This window comes from Sebastes fasciatus, chromosome 8, assembly GCF_043250625.1.
Source record: "Sebastes fasciatus isolate fSebFas1 chromosome 8, fSebFas1.pri, whole genome shotgun sequence".
Classification (NCBI taxonomy): Eukaryota; Metazoa; Chordata; class Actinopteri; order Perciformes; family Sebastidae; genus Sebastes; species Sebastes fasciatus.
The window spans coordinates 28119210-28139937 of NC_133802.1; the positions used below are offsets into that span (position 1 = coordinate 28119210).

General features: G+C 36.4%; 1 protein-coding gene, 1 long non-coding RNA gene and 4 other non-coding genes across 6 annotated transcripts; 5 read left to right on the forward strand and 1 right to left on the reverse strand.

Annotated features, from left to right (window-relative positions):
- The first annotated feature begins 1753 nt into the window (after nucleotides 1-1753).
- Nucleotides 1754-1867, forward strand: LOC141773341 (U5 spliceosomal RNA). The gene has a single exon (XR_012595092.1). It is a non-coding gene; the product is annotated as a U5 spliceosomal RNA (small nuclear RNA).
- A 531-nt stretch (nucleotides 1868-2398) lies between these two features.
- Nucleotides 2399-2512, forward strand: LOC141773353 (U5 spliceosomal RNA). The gene has a single exon (XR_012595103.1). It is a non-coding gene; the product is annotated as a U5 spliceosomal RNA (small nuclear RNA).
- Nucleotides 2513-4915: 2403 nt separating this feature from the next.
- On the forward strand, nucleotides 4916-5029 carry LOC141773356 (U5 spliceosomal RNA). The gene has a single exon (XR_012595106.1). It is a non-coding gene; the product is annotated as a U5 spliceosomal RNA (small nuclear RNA).
- Nucleotides 5030-6311: 1282 nt separating this feature from the next.
- Nucleotides 6312-6425, forward strand: LOC141773357 (U5 spliceosomal RNA). The gene has a single exon (XR_012595107.1). It is a non-coding gene; the product is annotated as a U5 spliceosomal RNA (small nuclear RNA).
- Nucleotides 6426-8427: 2002 nt separating this feature from the next.
- Nucleotides 8428-16610, forward strand: LOC141773105 (uncharacterized). The gene is made up of 3 exons (XR_012595011.1): nucleotides 8428-8496; nucleotides 12368-12523; nucleotides 14227-16610. It is a non-coding gene; the product is annotated as an uncharacterized LOC141773105 (long non-coding RNA).
- LOC141773104 (SH3 and cysteine-rich domain-containing protein 3-like) lies at nucleotides 11121-18383 on the reverse strand. Its single transcript, XM_074644789.1, has 13 exons — nucleotides 18259-18383; nucleotides 17109-17149; nucleotides 16505-16583; nucleotides 15392-15545; nucleotides 15179-15276; nucleotides 14981-15041; nucleotides 14733-14830; nucleotides 14480-14549; nucleotides 14183-14232; nucleotides 13435-13514; nucleotides 13222-13273; nucleotides 12966-13103; nucleotides 11121-12464 (listed from the first exon to the last, which is right to left on the reverse strand). The coding sequence occupies exons 2-13, from the start codon at nucleotides 17114-17116 to the stop codon at nucleotides 12357-12359; spliced, it is 996 nt and encodes a 331-aa protein (XP_074500890.1). The 5' UTR covers nucleotides 17117-17149; nucleotides 18259-18383; the 3' UTR covers nucleotides 11121-12356.
- Nucleotides 18384-20728: the final 2345 nt, after the last annotated feature.

Below are 20728 nucleotides of genomic sequence, written 5' to 3' on the forward strand. Positions count from 1 at the left end.
AAGGAGCATGAAGGTCACTTCAGGGTCAAACTTCACCCCCTTGCCTTCGTGATAGAATGACAACCAATATGCAACCTGTGACTAGAAGTTACCGTCAATCCTGAATTTTATCCAGCGATATCTCTGTCAATTTTACTGTTAATAAAAAAGATAAATACACCGATGGAAAGCTGAAGATCTCGCCATTCTAAAGGTGTATTTGTTGTGGCCATGCCCCCCAGGGGCAAAATTTGCAGTGCCCTGATATCTATATACTTTCATAACACATAAACCCTGTGCCAAATGTGTTGCTTTTATTGCAAAATGCACAGTTATTTGAATTCATATTTCAGTTTAGCTGCACCACTATTATTCTTTTCCTTTCCTTACATTTTGTTATTTGTTTTAGGCCTATTATTTATTAAAAATGTAACATGTATACTCTGTGTAACAACTGTATTGAACTGTCTTAATAAAGTTTAAAAGGACTGGAGACACACCTTGTTAAACAGGTTGAAACTCTAATTTTCGTGTACAGTTTGGAGAACATTTTTGTGCCATCAGAAGAGAAGAGTCTTTGGGGATTGTGAACAGCTCTTCAAAATCCAGTAATCATAGTCATAGTGTTTTTCATAAAAGGCTGTAAAACTTGCTCTTCCACTCCAATTACGATTCTGAAAAGTTATAGTTAACATTGTGCTACATTCATAAAGGAGAATAGCTCACATTTTGTTATAGTTGGCTTGGGTAACGACGGTATTAGGCTAATTGTGGTGATGTGTGTAACGTTAATTGATGTCATACCTGAGAAGAAGCCTCTAGTTCTTCAGGGGATAAATGTTCATCATCAGTTCAAGTCGTCATGTCTTTGTTTCAAGATTCAAGATGTTTATTGTCACGCCGGTTATACAGGTACAATCGTGTGAAATGCTTATTGCTGGGAAGCTCCATTAAAAATAACAAGTTATATTACAATTATAAAAGGAAATACTTTGTACAAGGGCATATTAAGAGCATATACATTAAGAATATATACAGGCATATTAAGAACATATACATTAAGAACATATACAGGCATATTTAGAACATATACATTAAGAACATATACAGTATATACAGTATAAAATATATTTTTGTGTGACTATTATTTGTTATTCCCATGTTTCTTTGGTAACAAATGATAATTTTGTCCAAAAAGGAATATAAACTAATAAGAACACACAGAATTGTTGTGAAAATGTTCATTTGTTAAAACATGTTGTCATAAAGTAAGCTTATTTTAGCTAGAAATAGATCTGATGCTCTGAACCGGAAGGCTACTCTCTTGACAGAAATTCAAGCTCTGATTTGTCTGCGCATGCGTACGAGTTAGATTGTTGTAAGCAGAAGAACAGTAACAACAATAATAATCGTAATAATGAACCACTTTGTGGTAAAAACTTTTCGCGTCTTCGCTTTACTAAACACATTGTCTTTTGGTGAAAGGAAAAAGACGAGTTTTTTATAATAGAAGCGAGTTTCTGTTAAAACAGAGGCGTGGTCAGGGGTTCGTCATCCCACAATGCATAGCGGCGTTACAAGTTAAACTGTTTAGATTTATCTTTCAGAAATCATACATTTATCCACAGTGTTTGTATGCAATTATTATGGTTATTATTGTAGATTTATATTATGGATTCCAAATAATTTAAATAATGGTATTTTTGTACAATAATCCCTAAGCGAGAATCGTAAGGCGGAGAATAGCTTCAGCCACTCACACGTTGAAAAGGTAGCACTCTTGATTCTCTTCAGATCGTATAAATCTTTCGCCTTTTACTAAAGATTTCCGTGGAGAGGATCAATAAGAGTTTTACTCAATTTTTTGATGCCCTGCGTATGTGGGGCTTCCTAAACATGTTCAAAGATAAAATCAAGTTATAAGCTGGTGTCGTCCTGCTTGTTCTTAAGTATGGGAATAACAATTTATAGTCACAGACTGCTTTGTATAAATGTGTAATAATTATAATTGTAACATAATTGTATACATTTTATAGTCATTACTTTACGAGAATTTTTTTTTAATATTATGAGAATAAAGTCATAACATTACGAGAAAAAAGAAAATAACACGTCAAATTACTACTTTATAATATTATTACTTTATTCTCATAATATTACAACTTTCTTTTCTCGTAAACGCCATGCTCCCACAATGCATAGCGCCCGTGTGGCAGTTACAGGCTTTAACTGTTTTACATTTATCTCTCTATCTATTTAAAAGTGTTTTGATGCAATTGGTGTAGTTTGTTTTTGTGATTAATAATAGATGAACAGTTCCAGATTATCTCAATTTTAATAAAGTAATTTTGTACAATGAACCCTAAGTGAGGATCGTAAGGCGAAGAATAGGGTGAGCCACTCACAAGTTGAAATGGTAGCACTCTTGATTCTCTTCAGATCGTATAAATCTTTCGCCTTTTACTAAAGATTTCCGTGGAGAGGATCAATAAGAGTTTTACTCAATTTTTTGATGCCCTGCGTATGTGGGGCTTCCTAAACATGTTCAAAGATAACTTAAAGCAACTAAACAGTGATATGCTGTCTGTTGCAAAGTATGGAAATATCAAACAATAGTCACAGACTGCATTGTATTAATGTGTAAACATTAAGAATTCATGCTGGAAAGTATATAAGTTATATAATTGTATTCGTACAATGTCGGTTACTATTCTGTTTTGTGTTAAGTAACTAATATTACTGTAGTATCTGTAGACCTAGTAATTAAGGAGAAAAGTTACAGTGCTCAATGGAAAGGTGAGTTAAGTTGATATTTCACTCCAATCCCTGTGCAATATAAATTTTCCACTTGTGCAATTATGTTAATAGTCTGTTTATTGCCAATACTGTATATGTTGTTCCTATTTACAATATTTCCCCTTGTTTATATTGTTCCTATTTTTATATGTCCTTCTATTTAAATTGTTCATATTTTATATCTCTGTCTACTTTTGTTTTGCTTTTCTTTCTTTTTTTTACTGTGTTGTATCTTGCTTTTTTTTATTTTACTAATGCTTCTTGTTTTTTGCACTATCCCCTTTGCATCTGTATTCTGCAAATTTCCCCACTGTGTATCTTATTATATCTTATTTTATCTTATCTTATATCATTCCAGAGTAGTTCTTCAGCTGATAAATGTCCGCTCTATACTCCAGGGTAATAGATGTTTTATTGAATGAGAAAGGCCTCTATCTGATAGATCGATCATCAGCCTAGGCCAGGGGTCAGCAAACATTACAAAAGAGCCATTTTAGGCAAAAAAAACCAACAATCTGTCTGGAGCCGAAAACATTTGAGCATTGTGATGAAAGTAACACAGTTTATAGTCTAAGTGTATAGTACTGTATATAAGTCTAAGTCTAATGCAGTGAGGGCCAAAGTAAAAAAATCTGAAATTTCCAGAATACAGTCATAATATTACAAGAATAAAGTCATAACTTTACAAGAAAAAGTCGTAATGTTACGAGAATAAAGTCATAACTTAACGAGAAAATTTTTTAATATTACGAGAATAAAGCCATAACTTTATGAAAAAAAAGTCGTAATATTATGAGAATAAAGTCATAACATTACGAGAAAAAAAGAAAATAACACTTAAAATTACTACTTTATAATATTATTACTTTATTCTCATAATATTACAACTTTCTTTTCTCGTAAACTTCTGACTTTATTCTCATAATATTACGACTTTCTTTTCTTGTAAACCTATGACTTTATTACCGTAATATTATTTATTTATTTATTCACGAAATCTCAGATTTATTTTTTTTCCTCAATGTGGCCCTAATACTTTGTCGTACCGTCGTACCATAGACCTACAACAATGATAAATTAAAATTAAAATGTAAACAAAAAAGGAGGACGGTCTGCAGGATAGATAATAATGCACTATACTCATTTTTAACAGTCTCTTCTGCACTATATTCACTTTTTAATAGTCCTGTATCACAGCTGTTAACCTCCACTATATTCAGTTTTAACAGTTTTCTTCATCTCCTTGTATTTTTATATCTGGTATATTTTTTTGTACTTTGTCCTACTAACTTTTTTACTGCCTTTTTAATAACATGTTTTGCACTATGGAACTGTGATGCTGGAAACTTGAATTTCCCTCGGGATCAATAAAGTTACTATCTATATATCTATCTATCTATCTATCTGTCTATCTATCTATCTATCTATCTATCTATCTATCTATCTATCTATCTATCTATAACTCGACCATATATGACATTAGTGAACATGATAGAGACTGTGTCTATGCCCTTATATCTTTAGTTATAAATCCTGATTTCGTCAAAAAAAGTCCAAACAGGAATATTTTAAGTAGGCCTACGCTTAGAAATTGTTGCAAAACATGTTATAAAATATGCAGCTAACTAGAAATAGATATCCTGGCAGTTACATTCTCACAATACAGAGACACTGAAACCGCAGGCTACTCTCTTGACATACATTTAATCTTTGTTGTGTTTGTAAGTGCACGGTTGTAACCGTTTTAAGCAGAGAAACAGTAATATTGCTATTTATTGTTGTTTCTAATTCATGGCGGAAACACTTCACATCCTCGCTTTATTCAACAGTCACGTAATATTTTTGGCGAAAGGGAAAAGAAGAGTTTTTAACTCTAGAATCGAAGAGGCGTGGTCAGAGTCGCCATGTTCCCACAATGCATAGCGCCCGTGTGGCAGTTACAGGCTTTAACTTTTTTACATTTATCTCTCTATCTATTTAAAAGTGTTTTGATGCGAATGGTGTAGTTTGTTTTTGTGATTAATAATAGATGAACAGTTCAAGATTATCTCAATTTTAATAAAGTAATTTTGTACAATGAACCCTAAGTGAGGATCGTAAGGCGGAGAATAGGCTGAGCCACTCACACGTTGAAAAGGTAGCACTCTTGATTCTCTTCAGATCGTATAAATCTTTCGCCTTTTACTAAAGATTTCCGTGGAGAGGATCAATAAGAGTTTTACTCAATTTTTTGATGCCCTGCGTATGTGGGGCTTCCTAAACATGTTCAAAGATAACTTAAAGCAACTAAACAGTGATGTACTGTGTGTTGCAAAATATGGGAATAACGAGTACTAGTCACAGACTGCATTGTATTAATGTGTAACCATTAAGAAGTCATGCTGGAAAGTATATGTTATATAATTGTATTCGTACAATGTCGGTTACAATTCTGTTTTGTGTTAAGTAACTAATATTACTGTAGTATCTGTAGACCTAGTAATTAAGGAAAAAAGTTGCAGTGCTCACTGGAAAAGTGAGAGTTAAGTTGATATTGCACTCCAATCCCTGTGCAATATAAATTTTCCACTTGTGCAATTATGTTAATAGTCTGTTTATTGTCAATACTGTATATGTTGTTCCTATTTACAATATTTCCCCCTGTTTATATTGTTCCTATTTTTATATGTCCTTCTATTTAAATTGTTCATATTTTATATCTCTGTCTACTTTTGTTTTGCTTTTCTTTCTTTTTTTTACTGTGTTGTATCTTGCTTATTTTTATTTTACTAATGCTTCTTGTTTTTTGCACTATCCCCTTTGCTGCTGTATTCTGTAAATTTCCCCACTGTGGACCTAATAAAGTAATATTTTATTTTATCTTATCTTATATCATTCCAGAGTTGTTCTTCAGCTGATAAATGTCCGCTCTCTACTCCAGGGTAATAGATGTTTTATTGAATGAGAAAGGCCTCTATCTGATAGACCGATCATCAGCCTAGGCCAGGGGTCAGCAAGCATTACAAAAGAGCCATTTTAGGCAAAAAAACAAACAATCTGTCCGGAGCCGAAAACATTTGAGCATTGTGAGGAAAGTAACACAGTTTATAGTCTAAGTGTATAGTACTGAATATAAGTCTAATGCAGTGAGGGCCAAAGTACGGCAGAGTATTAGGGTCACATTGAGGGAAAAAAAATCTGAAATTTCCAGAATACAGTCATAATATTACAAGAAAAAAGTCATAATGTTAGGAGAATAAAGTCATTACTTTACGAGAAAAAAATTGTAATATTATGAGAATAAAGTTTTAATATTACAAGAAAAAAGTCATAATATTACGAGAATAAAGTCATAACATTACGAGAAAAAAGAAAATAACATGTTAAATTACTACTTTATAATATTATTACTTTATTCTCATAATATTACAACTTTCTTTTCTCGTAAACGCCATGCTCCCACAATGCATAGCGCCCGAGTGGCAGTTACAGGCTTAACCCTAAGTGAGGATCGTAAGGCGGAGAATAGGCTGAGCCACTCACACGTAGAAATGGTAGCACTCTTGATTCTCTTCAGATCGTATAAATCTTTCGCCTTTTACTAAAGATTTCCGTGGAGAGGATCAATAAGAGTTTTACTCAATTTTTTGATGCCCTGCGTATGTGGGGCTTCCTAAACATGTTCAAAGATAACTCAAAGCAGCTAAGCAGTATAGTGCTGTTTGTTGCAAAGTATGGGAATAACGAATACTAGTCACAGACTGCATTGTGTTAATGTGTAAACATTAAGAAGTCATGCTGGAAAGTATATAAGTTATATAATTGTATTCGTACAATGTCGGTTACAATTCTGTTTTGTGTTAATAAGTAACTATTATTACTGTAGTATCTGTAGACCTAGCAATTAAGGAAAAAAGTTGCAGTGCTCACTGGAAAAGTGAGAGTTAAGTTGATATTGCACTCCAATCCCTGTGCAATATAAATTTTCCACTTGTGCAATTATGTTAATAGTCTATTTATTGTCAATACTGTATATGTTGTTCCTATTTACAATATTTCCCCCTGTTTATATTGTTCCTATTTTTATATTTCCTTCTATTTAAATTGTTCATATTTTATATCTCTGTCTACTTTTGTTTTGCTTTTCTTTCTTTTTTTTACTGTGTTGTATCTTGCTTATTTAACTAATATTACTGTAGTATCTGTTGACCTAGTAATTAAAGAGAAAAGTTACAGTGCTCAATGGAAAAGTGAGAGTTAAGTTGATATTTCATTCCAATCACTGTGCAATATAAATTTAGTTTGTTTTTCAGTTTATTGGTGCTCTATATATTTGCTCTCTTTCCTACTTTGTACTGACATTGCTGCACACTCATTTTAGTCTTAATAAATAAAGTCTTATGTTATCTGCCCATTTCATTTACAGATTGTTAAATAGTAAAACAGTCTCTCAAGTAGTCAGGTATTGAATTAGTTGCTTTACGTGCTTATGACCACGAGAGGGAGCCACTTCAAAATAAACCCAAACCACATGAACAGAGTGCTGCAGGAATGAGTCCTGAAACCCAGGACTATGGGAAGGAGGCTGGGACACGGGCGGACATCAGAATCAGAAGAATCAGAATCTTGTTTATTGCCAGGTGTTTGAGGAATACATTAGGAATTTGCTTTGGTTTGTTGGTGCAAATAAGCAGTAAAATAACAATAGAATAGTTAAAAATGTTAAAATAAAATAAGAGTAAACATTTTTTAAATTCTACCAATATACAATATACAATATAAGATATAAACCAAAAAAATAAACATAAACATAACATAATATAAACAGAGACATGGGACTTAGGGTGTGAGGTATAACGCATGTTCTGGCGATTGCATTTACTCTGCAAAAATCATAAATGTGGTGTTCATTTGTGAATATTATCTTGCTGAACAAAGCGTGTAAGCATTATAAACGTTTGTTGAGCTCATTTTCTGCAATAATCCCAAAACCCAATGGAACAACCCCATTGGCTTTTTGTCGAGGGAACCAGAGTGATGCTAACTTCCTGTTTTGCCTACAAAAATACTTCATCCCTGCACCACTCTATTGATAACTGCACAGTGCACTACATGAACTTATGGAAAACGTTTTTTTAAGAAATTTCAAACAAGTTATATGCTAATTATTATCTATTTACCAGCAGACATGGACATAAAGGATATCAATTAACTTTGTATTCTTTTCCTGGTAAATGTATTAAATAAATTACCAGCTATTTATAACTGCTTATTGGGAAATAGCGGAATATAATTATTAAATAATGTTTAAAATAGATATAGAATAATAATAATAAAAGTCGAGAGTCAAGTCCCAAGTCACGACAGCCAACAAAGTAATTTTCGATAAATTCTGAGCTAAATATTGGGGTAATCTGGCAGTAATTCCAAAGAAATTTCAAATAGGTGTCATGCTAATTATCACCTCATTATTATGACATTTGCGGACCTTAATAACAAATAATTAAGCTGTATATCTGCTTATAATAAATCCATTAAAACATAAATCTGTGGCTGCAGAAACATGCATGTGCATCTTATTGAAGCAGCAGCAGCTGCATTTCACCAAGTCGCCTGTTGGAGGGCAGCAACACACCAGCAGTGGTACAGAATCTGCAGGAAATTGAAATAAGAAGAAGAATTCGGAGGAAAAGAAGAAGAAGAAGCAAAATGAAGCTGCTCAACATCTGGCACTATCAGGATGTAAGATACTTTCTTTTGTTCGTCTGTGGATTTATTATGAACATTACTGACATACAAAGAGGCATCACAGCAGAAAGAGGAGGAGTGTTTATATGCTGAATGAGACAAATGGACCAGAGGAGGAGCAGATGTATGTCTTCCAGCTGAGACAGCTCCACCTGCAACATCTTATTATCCTAAACTTCTGATTATAATTGTATTCAGAGCCTGTACCTCAGTTTAAACCAGTCATGGATGCTGTTCATATAAAGATTGAAGACATAACAGACTGTGACCATGCTGCTGCTGCTGCTGCTGCTGCTGGTTATCTCCAACAACAAGTGGGTGACACATCAACAACAAAGAAGCCAAGGAGCAAGAAGAGTGCAATCTGGAAATATTTCACCACTTGTGATCATGATGGGACCAAGGTGGTGTGCAACATGTGCAACAGAGTTGTGAGCAGAGGCAAGGATTTATGGCATCTCACCACCAGTGCCATGCACAACCACGTGCATTACAAACACCGCAATGTGGCAGGCATCCGTAGCACTCATAGTAGCAGGAGACCACAGCCAACTCCTGCTGCTTTTACACCCAATATCCAATATGAAGCCCTTGATCCAATGAGCCAGACAATCACAGAGAGTGTGGGTGAAATGATCAGCGTGGATCTTCTGCCCTATTCATTTGTGGAGAACGAAGGCTTCTGTAAACTCATGAAAGTCGTGGCCCCTCATTACACGCTTCCCGCAGGCGTTCACTTCAGCAGCAAAGTCCTGCCACAGCTTCACCAGAGAGTGAAATCTAAAGTCAGAGAGAGCCTGGAGAAGATTGAGGGTGACGTTGTGCACTGCACAGCTGATGTTTGGAGCAGAAAGTTCTCCAGCAGCTCCTACCTGTCTCTCACAGGACATTGGTTTGTACCGAATACATCAGAGGGAGGTGATGTGACGCACAAACGTGTCGGTGCGTTGCTTAACATGAAGGTCATCGATACGGAGTACACTCCAGCAGAAATCTTGCAGCACCTCCAGGAGCTTGTTGAATCGTGGCAAACTATGATTCCACGCAGATTCACTGTTGGGTTCTTTGTTACTAACAACTCTAGCAATATGGTGAAAGCCATGTCAGACAGCGGCTTTGAGCACATCAGATGCATGGCTCACTCCCTGCACTTGATCGTAACAGGAGCTATTGAAGAGTGCCATGGTGTGGTTCGCGTAATAAACACTGCAAGACAAATCACCAACGTTGTGCATATGTCAAGTAAAGCCATCGCTAAGCTGCATGAGATACAGGAGCGACTCGGCCTCGCCGAGGCTGCTTTGGTTCACGATGTGCCGACCAGGTGGAACACCGTGCTGTTCATGCTGCAGCGCCTGCTGGAGCAGAAGAAGGCTCTGGTTGCCATGTCAACCGAGATGGACCTTGGCGGGTGTGTCGCAGAGCACCAGTGGACGTTGATGGAGGCCATCGTCAAAGTACTTGAGCCGTTTGAGGAAGCGACGCGCTTAGTGTGCCGAGACGATGCGTCTATTTCCTGTGTGATTCCATGCATCCAGGCCCTCCGAGCTGCACTCAACGAGCTGATAGCTAATAAGGACGTGAGCGATCTGTTAGAGACTCGCAAGCTGGTTGGCTCGCTGCAGAGCCACCTGGAGGAACACTTTGAACACATCTTTGAAACGCCCACCAACACTTATTTTAAAGCCACGCTCCTGGACCCCAGGTTCAAGATCATGCCCATGGCGCTGCTCAGCAAACTGGATTTTGAGAGGTTGAAGGCTGCCGTGGCGGTGGAGGTCGAGGAGCTGTTGAGGCAGGACGGCACGCTTTCAGCCGGCTCTTCATCAGCTGTGAATCAGCTAGAATTGGAGGACACCAAGCCAACAAGCCTTTTCTGGGGTGCGATGCAGAGTCTTATAGCGAATAACGCAGCGTCTTTGTCAAAGACGGTGACGTCGTTGGGTTTAGAGACCTACCTAGCAGAGAGCAGCACGCAGTCGCTGACCTCTGACCCAGTCACTTCATACTGGTCAGCAAAGATGGCACAACATCCTGCACTGGCTCGAGTGGCAATCAAATATTTGGCCTGCCCACCGACTAGCGTCTCCTCTGAGAGACTCTTGAGCACATCAGGAGAAGATGCTGTCGCTCCAGATTACAGACTTCTCCCCGTCTGTGTGCCACAGCTGGTTTTCACCAAATACAATCTGGGGAAATTTCATTAACTGTCTTTTGTCGTAAAGATGCGGTACTCTTTGTCTTATAGATGCTACTCTGTTTAACATGCCATTGTTCAAACTTTGAATTAAGGATGCAAAAAGATAAAAGAAAAGAGAAGAAACTGACACGAATAGGGCAAAAATGTATGAGCGAAGCTGTATTTGTAGTTTTTAGTGTCCTTTCAGGTGAAAGTTCATGGTTGTATTTCATTATCACTGCAGTATTTTACACTCGCCACACTATGGAGCATCTTATATTATTTTAATTTGTATATTTTGGTAAATGTGTTGCGATAAAGAATAAATAAACACAAAGAAGACAGTGTGTTTTTCTACATTGTTTCCTGTATTTTCTTTGAATCCTTGGCTGTCATTTGGGCAACAGCGAGGAAGCAGATGTCAAAGAGAGTATGGAGGAAAGATTGTTTTATTTATAAGGATATTTGCTGCTGGGTCACATGATGTTTTTTCTGTCCAGAGTTGATAGCAGCATTACAGTTTCCATCTCAATTTGAAACTGCATTCAGCTGCCAGTTTTAACATAAACAAGGGATATAATGTGAGCTAAACCTCCACAGTAAGTTCTGGATAACTTCAGCAGTAACAAGTACGACTGCTTCATGTATTAAACTTAAAACTTAACAGTTTTAAATACCATGTTGCCTTTTTGGAAACATTTCAAAGAAAGTTCCACAGGAAGTTTTTTAAGTGCACTTCAGGTTTAATATTTGAAACATTGATACTTCAAGCATTAGTTTTTTATCAGCAGCAGTTAGTGCAAACATTTGAGATCATTTTGAGCAGTATTGCTGTTTTTATACACAGCTTTCACATAGCTTCTCTTCACTTTGTGTTGTTTACTTTCTTTGTTAATAATATAAAGCTATGTACATATTGAAATGGCTCCTATTTACGTAACTATAAAAGACCTAGAGAGCCTCGCAAATGGTAACAAACAAAGTCATTAGAAGTTTAATTTGACAATAATAATTATCATAAAAATACGTATATTTTTTAAACAGATAAATTGTAGAATATCAAATATTTGATACGTGGATCATACCTAAATAAGCAGTGGAACTGGTTAATAAGCAGTATCATTAAATGTGAATAAATTCATGTTATTAATAATAAAGCTGGTAAAAAAACCCTGAAAATTATGGCCAAACTTAACTAATCTGCTGTGAGATGTAACAGGAACTCTTTATCCACTTAATTAAAATAACTATCGTCAAATTAATTAAAAAATATATTTATGCATTTGTTAAATCTTTTATCAAGCCTTTAATTGTCGATTTATGACCTTTCGCATGGCTCTCCAGGTTGTTTCTACCTCTCCTCGATACTAGCTATAATCAGCAAAGCATCTGATGACCATGTTAGTCACAACAAAGTCAATACATCACCTGATTGTCTCATTAATGTGCGTATTAATCATCTCTCCTGCTCCACTTTGTGTCAAAGTCACAAATACATCACATCAAATATATCTCCGCTCTGACAGACACAAAAAGAGCACATTTTGATATTTTAGGTAATAAATATAGAAAATTGCTGAAAGATCAGGAAGATCTCTCGAACAGTGACGTCTCCAGATTGTGCTGACGTTTAAAGTGTGTTGTCAGACTCTCTCATTGCATGTTGTTGTTGTTTTTATGTCACAGTGATCTCCTCCAGCAGATTAGAAGGGAAGTAGCCCAGCTTGCGTCCGGTGCTGACCTTTAGGTAGCCGGCTTTCTCGTCTCCTTTCTTCACCACAATCTGAAAGACAGAATGACAACAGCACAACTAAACATCTCAGCATCACTATCAACTTGATTGTAAGTATCTGTGATTAAAGTTTCTTTGAAAGTTGTTTCTAAGCCATAGCACACCCATGTCCTTATCTCGGGTTCACCTGCTGGGTATACATTCTGTTTCTGTATTATTCACACCATTCAGTTTTGTATTTCAGTCTTTGTTGCTATGTGATTGTACATTTATGTACATTTATTGTGAATATGTGATTACTTGTGAATAAATATAGAGGTTTTATGCAATGTCAACTCAATATTTCAGTTAATTCATGTACAATGCCTCCTCCATAAAGGGGGATAAAGGTAAACCACTACAAGTTTGGTCTCTACAGATTATTGATTCACCATTTGTTAAAAAAAATAACTTTCATGTCAGATATGAGATCAATAATAGCACCTACACATGACAAACATTGTTCAGTGTTTGTGCAGAGTCTGATTAGAGATATGTTGTTAGTGCAGTTACCTGATCTTTCTTCAGTGTGATTTGTCCCATCTCTCTGTTCCCTACAAAGGAGCGTGTCACCTTGAAAACTCTCTCCGATGCGCGCACTTTTATGAGGTAGTTGGTGGGGAAGTAGCCCGACTTCTCCCCCATCTTTCCCTGAAAACAAGAACAACAAAAGGATACGACTGAAACTGGTTAACCGCAAACTGAAACGGCACATTTAACGGATCAGATGAAAGCTGAAAGAATGAAGGAAGGATGAAGTTAAACTCACCCTCCACCACTCTTCATTGGAGTCATCCAGCACTGTGATCCGATCACCGGGGCTAATACACAAACACACACACACAATACATGTCTTTTTGGTCAACAATTACATGTTAACATCATAAAAAGGGTAGTTTAGTGAAAATGAAAGTAGGTTTTATTAATGGATATATATATACTGTATGAAGTTGCTGCACGTTGGGAATAATTTCAAACGTACTGGAAGTCGAGGTCGTCTTTCTCTATGGCCTTGAAGCGGTAGAGAGCCAGGTAGTAGTGGGTCTGGGAGAACGTTTTAGCCTGTTGACAAAACAGCACCGATGCTACTGAATATGACAACAGATTTATAACAAACACATGAACACACACAGTATTACAGCCGGTGGAGCACGGCAGTACTGTTAGTCAGTGGTGGAAGAAGTATTCTGACAAGTAAAAGTCCTGCATAGAATCAGCACAAAACATTCTCAATGTACCAAAAGCAAAAGTACTCATCATGCAGAATGGCCCATTTCAGAATAATATATATACATATATATACATATATATATATATATATATATATATGTATATATATTATATTATATTACTAGATTATTGACGTATTAATGTGTTCATCACTTTAATGTTGCCGTTGGTAAAGGTGGAGTTAATTTTAATTACTCCATATACTCACATGTTTAATAACCTTTAATAATATATTATAATTACTTTACTTATATTTTGTATCAAAAATCTAAATGTAATAATCTAAAAGTAACTAAAGCTTTAAAATAAATATAGTGGAGTAAAAAGTAGCAACAATATTTGCCTCTGAGATGTAGTGGAGTAGAAGTTTAATGTAGCATAAAATGGAAATACTCATGTAAAGTGTAGTACCTCAAATTGTACTTAAGTACAGTACTTTATAAATGTACTTAGTTACATTCCACCACTGCTTTTAGTAGTTAAGTAGTTAGTTTTCTTACCTTTTCATCTGCTTTGTCTCCTCCTTTCTCCTTCTTCTCATCAGGCTTTCCTGTATGTGAACATCAGAGTCATCAACACATTACTTTGCTTTAGATGGATGTGACTTAAAAATGAAGAACGAAAACTATTTTGGGTAAGTAGCATCCTTGTTGAATTTGTGCAACAATTTCTGCATTTTCTTAAGTATTTAAATTTGTATTAATTCCAAGTTGGATGTAGAAATATGCACAAATTCTTATTTTTACGACCACAACTAGTGTAGTCTACACCACAGAGAACATGTCGTTTCTTTGTACCATCTCCTCCCTCCTCGTTCTCTTTGGGCTGTTGGTTCTCCTCTTCTTCTTCCTCCATCATCACCATCATCTGGAGGGAAAACATTGTTAATCAGAACTGTACACAAATATCACATTTCCTATACTTTCAAAGCATTATATTTGGTTATGTCCTCTACTGGTGTACTGTACATTTAATGAATGACTGGTGTAGAAGTTTTATCTGAGGATTTTAGGTTTTTGCAGCTTAATTAAAAGTTTACTGTAAACTCACATTCTTCTTGTCATTTTCATTCTTTTTGCGCTCCTTGTTTGCCATGATGACTCCGACCCGCAGGGTGTCAAAGACGGGGTCATTCCGGTTCGGGTTGTCTGGTTACGGACGGATAATTCAGTTATAGTACTGATAATTAGATTAAACACTTTCACAAATAAGCCGTACTTTTTCATGGGCAGAGATCGATAGATAAAAAGGTAAAGAAACCTTTATATACCAGACATGTTGTCATTCAGTGGACTCACTTGGATCTCCGCTGTCACTGCTGTACAGTGGGGAGCTGTAGGCCCGTCTGAAACCAGGAGGCTACAAGAAACAAATAGAGCACATCATGATTCACTATTTACCACCATTTGAGTTATGAATATCTGTCTCACCAGAGGTAAAGTCATGGGGATCTGTATACATGTTATTGGTTTTTATAGGAAAGGAAAACGACTCACAATTTTCCCAAAGCACTTCTGGAACTCGACGTAGGACTGACATGAATGATGGATGTTGGTCTTACAGTTTTTACACCTCAGAGCAAACTTGTTGTTCACTGAAACATAAACATTGGATTTGTTAGAAACCAATATGCATTGTATGTAGAAAACATCACGTATATTTAAGAAAGTAGTTGTTGATGTTTGTGTGTATGTTTTTTTAATACATACAGACTATCATGCGAGCGCAGACGTCACAGAACTTGGGTTTTTTGCAGTAGTGGTCCTTGAACTTGTGGGGTTTGTCATTGATCCGGACAATAGGAGGAGGAGGTTCTGGCTCCTTCTCCTCCACCTCCACCTCCTCATCATATATGAAATAGACCTGGACACACAAAGGGCATTTCTCAGACATTTAAAAAAACACAATACAGGGGCAACGTTTTGATGCTGGTAAGCATTTCCTGCAGGGGGCAGAGAACTTGTTTAGAAAGGTGATTAAAGGAACAGTGTGTAACGTTTCGGGGGATCTATTAGCAGAAATGGAATATAATATTCATAACTATGTTTTCATTAGTGTATAATCACCTGAAACTAAGAATAGTTGGGTTTTTGTGAGCTTAGAATGAGCCCTTCATATCTACATAGGGAGCGGGTCTTCTTCACAGAGTCCACCATGTTGCTCTGTCATGTTTCTACAGTAGTTTCTCTGTTTTGTGACTTTCTTGACTTGCAAAATTATCTTTTAAATTGACAAACATCATATGTGTGATTCATGGCACAATTCAAACGGGATCCAAAAACTATTTGTCTCTCGCCATTGACTACCGTACATATTGTTTCCGAAATATGGACCCATGGCGACCCACCAGAAGGGGCGGGACTTAGCCTCTCTATTACTGCTCAGTGTGTCAGGTAAGATATATACTACAGTTTACTCACACAAAAGTATGTTGAACAATAGTACAAATTGTGTATGTAGTGCATAGTATGTGATTTTGGACACAGCCTGGGTGTCTGTGGCGACATTAATGGAAAAAATGCTGTATAACAAAAAATGGAACTATGCAAACAATTCTGAAATTTGAAGCCCGTATAAACAAAACACTGCTAAACTAAGCTCTAAGCACAAATCCATTTTTTACTCAAATAGAAATTCTAAATCAAGGACTGAAATCTTGAGGATCGCCACTTTAACCCACGAGGGGATAACAGACTTCAGTCAAGGCTCATATTTTTCCAATTGACTCTGCACTGCGTTCCTGACCCAGCTGGTGGCTATTTTAAACCAGCCCGGGAATGGCACCTCTAACAGCGGGGGGCTGACACGGTCCTGTCACTCACAGTGTCTCCTTCCTCGTGCACTACGTTGTCAGGAGCTGGAGGGTTGTCATGGATATCCACTGAGTTTTTGTCTTCCTCCCTGACACACATACACAAAGAAAAAAAACCCACAAAATCATGAGTGAGATCAACTCATGCAGCTACATATCATTACCATCCTGTGAAAGCGTTGATTTTCTATGTGTTAACTTTTGTTTTTAAAGCTTAAACTTAACACGTGAACATAGAAAAGTTCCAAATTTGGGTTACAGTGTTTTCAAAGTACAACCTGATGGAGTGACCTGATGTAACCGACGTGCTTTGTGCTGATATCAAATTGCCATTCCACCTCAAAATAGTTGAGTCTTGATTATTTATTCTGGGAGACTCGACTACGACAGACGAGCTGCTTCATCATTGTATTTGAATATAGAAAGACATGGATGAAAACTACGTTGATTACGAGGCTTTTGTGCTTTTCAGTCTGGTCTGTTGTAACATTCAGCTCACTAGATTTTGAATGGAGGCTTGTGGAGACGGTGAAGAGGTGCAGGCAGGCAAAGTAGGGCAAGCATTAAATTAGTATTGTTGAGGTAACTGAACTGATTACAGGAAATATACTCACTGGTCCATGATGTTTGGTGGATAATGTCACTACTGCCCCACCTACAAAGATAAATAAATTCACATTTATTAGTTTTTTTCTGAAGCAAATAATTGTGAGGAGTAAGTAAATCAGATTAATGATATCAGGGATGGATGGCAAAAGATTTTATCTTATGTTTCTTTGAAGTGGCACAGGTAAAAACATATACATTTTTATTTGGAGATTGTGTTTATTTGCTGTAGTGGAAAAAATGGAAAGCAAACACTTTATTAATCAGAATCAGCTTTTTAGAACTGCTTTTAATGTGTGATTAATGTGGTGTGTTTTATATATTATGATGTCCTTATTTATGGTCATTTTAACTGTGTAAAGTGTTTTTGAGTTTCATGAAAAGGACTCTATAAATAAAATGTATTATTATTATTATTATTATTATTATTATTATTAAAGAACTAAAGTTCTGTCTTGTTTCTCTTAAGCTGCAAATACAGTGCACAAAAAAAGTCTGTTTAACTGTTTCATGGCATGGTTGGTAAAATCAATAAGCACAACAAGCCATACGTGCATATTTCTAAATGTTCGTGGAGACCCAACTGAATGAAATAAGATTATATTTCGCATTTATATTTGTCATGTAAGAATGTTGGCCTTCACAATGCAACCAGTCGACATGTATTTGATACATTTTGGCTCTGTATTTTTTCATCTTTAAGAGGATAATGATTTATAATAACATCAGAGTTACATCTGGTGTTTGTGAAGCACAAAGTGAAACAAACTGATATAAAGGATGTATTAACATTGTGTCTGTATTAACAAAAAAAAAGGTTACACGCACTCGCAGACACACACACAATGTACGAGTGCACTTGTCTGCTTGGCTCAAACTATTCTAGGGTTGTGAAATTCAATCTCATCACATCTAAATTTGGGTGCCTCTGCCAGTCAGGAAAAGAACAGCGAAATTCTCGAAAGTATGACAGAATAAAAATCAGTCTTTGTGAGTTTCTAAAAACATTCTTATTATTATTATCATAATTATTCAGCAAGTATTTCAAAGCGTTACGCAGCTGCCTTACTGGAATTAAACTGAACAAACAGGCTTATTGACATGCAAACACATTTTGTAATGAAATAACAAAAATGTTAAACTCATACTGGAACATACCTCTTTGTCAAAATCCAGCAAGCTCAGAGAAGAACTGACAATAGTCAGTGTGTGAAGTAAATCCCTCTGTGAATGAGTCCTTCACCTGCTGCCGATGACTGGAGCGCTGGACGACCAGTAGATCTGAGTCCAACAAACCAGCCGATCAACCTGCCTCCTCACTTCAGGCCCTCAGAGTTGTTGTGTAAACACTCGCACAGTGTGGGCCCCTTCTTTATTCCCTTATAGCCTCTTCAGGTGTTTTCCAAAGTGATTTCTGGCTGATGCATTTGTATTTGTGTACTTATCTATGACTTTGTGTGTGTGTATTTGTATGTGTGTTTGTGTGCATGCCAGGCTGAGTACTCATGTGTCAAGCTGACTGTTTGCAACAGCTGGGGACCTCAGAGTGAGCATCACCGATGACGAGGAGAAATCAGATACCTTCTCTCCCTCTGTCTTCATGCTGCTCTCTGTCCTTGTCCTTCTATCCCATAGGGACCAAGAACAATGCGCAAACCTGTGCGTCACCTTTTTACTAAACATTTTATCTGATAATTCATTCAGTTTTCACAGCAAGTATTGCGGTAGAAGACTAGTGAATAGTTGATTATGTCACAGTGGTGATGTCATGGTGGTCTCTGAAGGTTTTAGGGGTCTAAAACATTTTCTTTTTCATGTAGGGAGCATGATAGTGTGCCACAAAGGTTGTGTGTTTACAACCAATGGTTCACCTGAAAATTGAAAGTTTGTCCTGGTGGTGGTGCTAGAGGTAACATCATCAGGTCACCAAAAATCAGGATTAAATGTGAGCTATGGGCCTCTACTAACCACCCCACATTACATTTTGGTAACTTAATAAGGCACACATATATTTAAGAATTTGCACCAAGTTAGGCCAGTATAAACTGAAATGATATAGGCTGCTTTTTAACTCATAATCTTGAGGGTACCTCTACAAGAGTAATGATTCAGGCGTCACCTTAAGGCCCTTATCATTTCAGTTTATATTGTGATTTAATGGTACATACAGCATTAAGATAAGATAAGATAACATAAGATAATCCTTTATTAGAGGAGAGGGGACATTTACAGGATTACAGCACTAAAGTGGGACAGTGCAAACAACAAGAGGCATTAGTAAAAAACAAAACAAGACATACTAAATAAGCAAGTAAACAATAAAGATATAATAAGTAAGTAAACAGTAAAAAACAAAATATAAAAAATAGACTGGATGAGTGGTTGGGTTCACATTATTGCACATATGAATATGAAATGTTGATATTGAACAGCATATTGAATATTACCAATTACTAGGGCTCTCAAAGTTAACGCGCTAATAACACGTTAACGCAGATTTGTTTTAATGCCACTAATTTCTTTAATGCATTAACACAATCAATCTTCTGGAGGTTGTAGCGGGCTCAGTTTTAAAGGTAGAGTGAAGATGCGCTAAATTTGGCCACATGGCCATTTTCAAAGGGGGGCCCTTGACCTCTGACCTTAAGATATGTGAATGAAAATGGGTTCTATGGGTACCCACGAGTCTCCCCTTTACAGACATGCTCACTTTATGATAATCACATGCAGTTTGGGGCAAGTCATAGTCAAGTCAGCACACTGACACACTGACAGCTGTTGTTGCCTGTTGGCCTTGATTTTGCGATGTTATAATTTGAGCATATTTTTTATGTTAAATGCAGTACCTGTGAGGGTTTCTGGACAATATTTGTCATTGTTTTACATAGTTAATTGATTTCCAATAATAAATATATACATAAATTTACATAAACAGCATATTTGCCCACTCCCATGTTGATAAGATTATTAAATACTTGACAAATCTCCCTTTAAGGTATATTTTGAACAGATAAACAATGACAGAAGATTGACAGCCCTATCAACTACCAATCAAATTTGTAATTAATCTAATTACCACAAACTAATTGCCATGTGGTGAACCTGGAACAGGGGGCACAAAGGCTTTCTGAAATATGTTAATAACAGACAAACACACAAATAAAGGCATTACTTTACTTTCTTGACAGACATTTCTATATATAATGCAACATTAAGGTAGCCTATGCATGGAAGAATTATTCCGGGCCAGACAGGGAATGAAAGGGCGCTCTAAGCAGTGTTGTATATATATGCATTAAAGATCCCATATTATAAAAAAGTGAGATTTTCATGTTTTTTTATTATAAAGCAGGCTTAAGTCCTATATAAATACTGTGAAAGTATCGAAATGCTCAATCCACAAGGAAATACACACAGCCCGTATTCAGAAATTCTGCATTTGAAACAAGCTGTCAGGATTTCTGTCCGTTTGTGATGTCACAAATATACAATATTTAGACCCTTTACACAGATTTAAACGTAAACATTCTAAATGTGTCTCAGTTTATTCCTGGTTGCAGTGTATGTTAATGACATCAGCTGACAGGAAATACACATGGACCCAAGCTGTTAACTAGCAACGCAATTC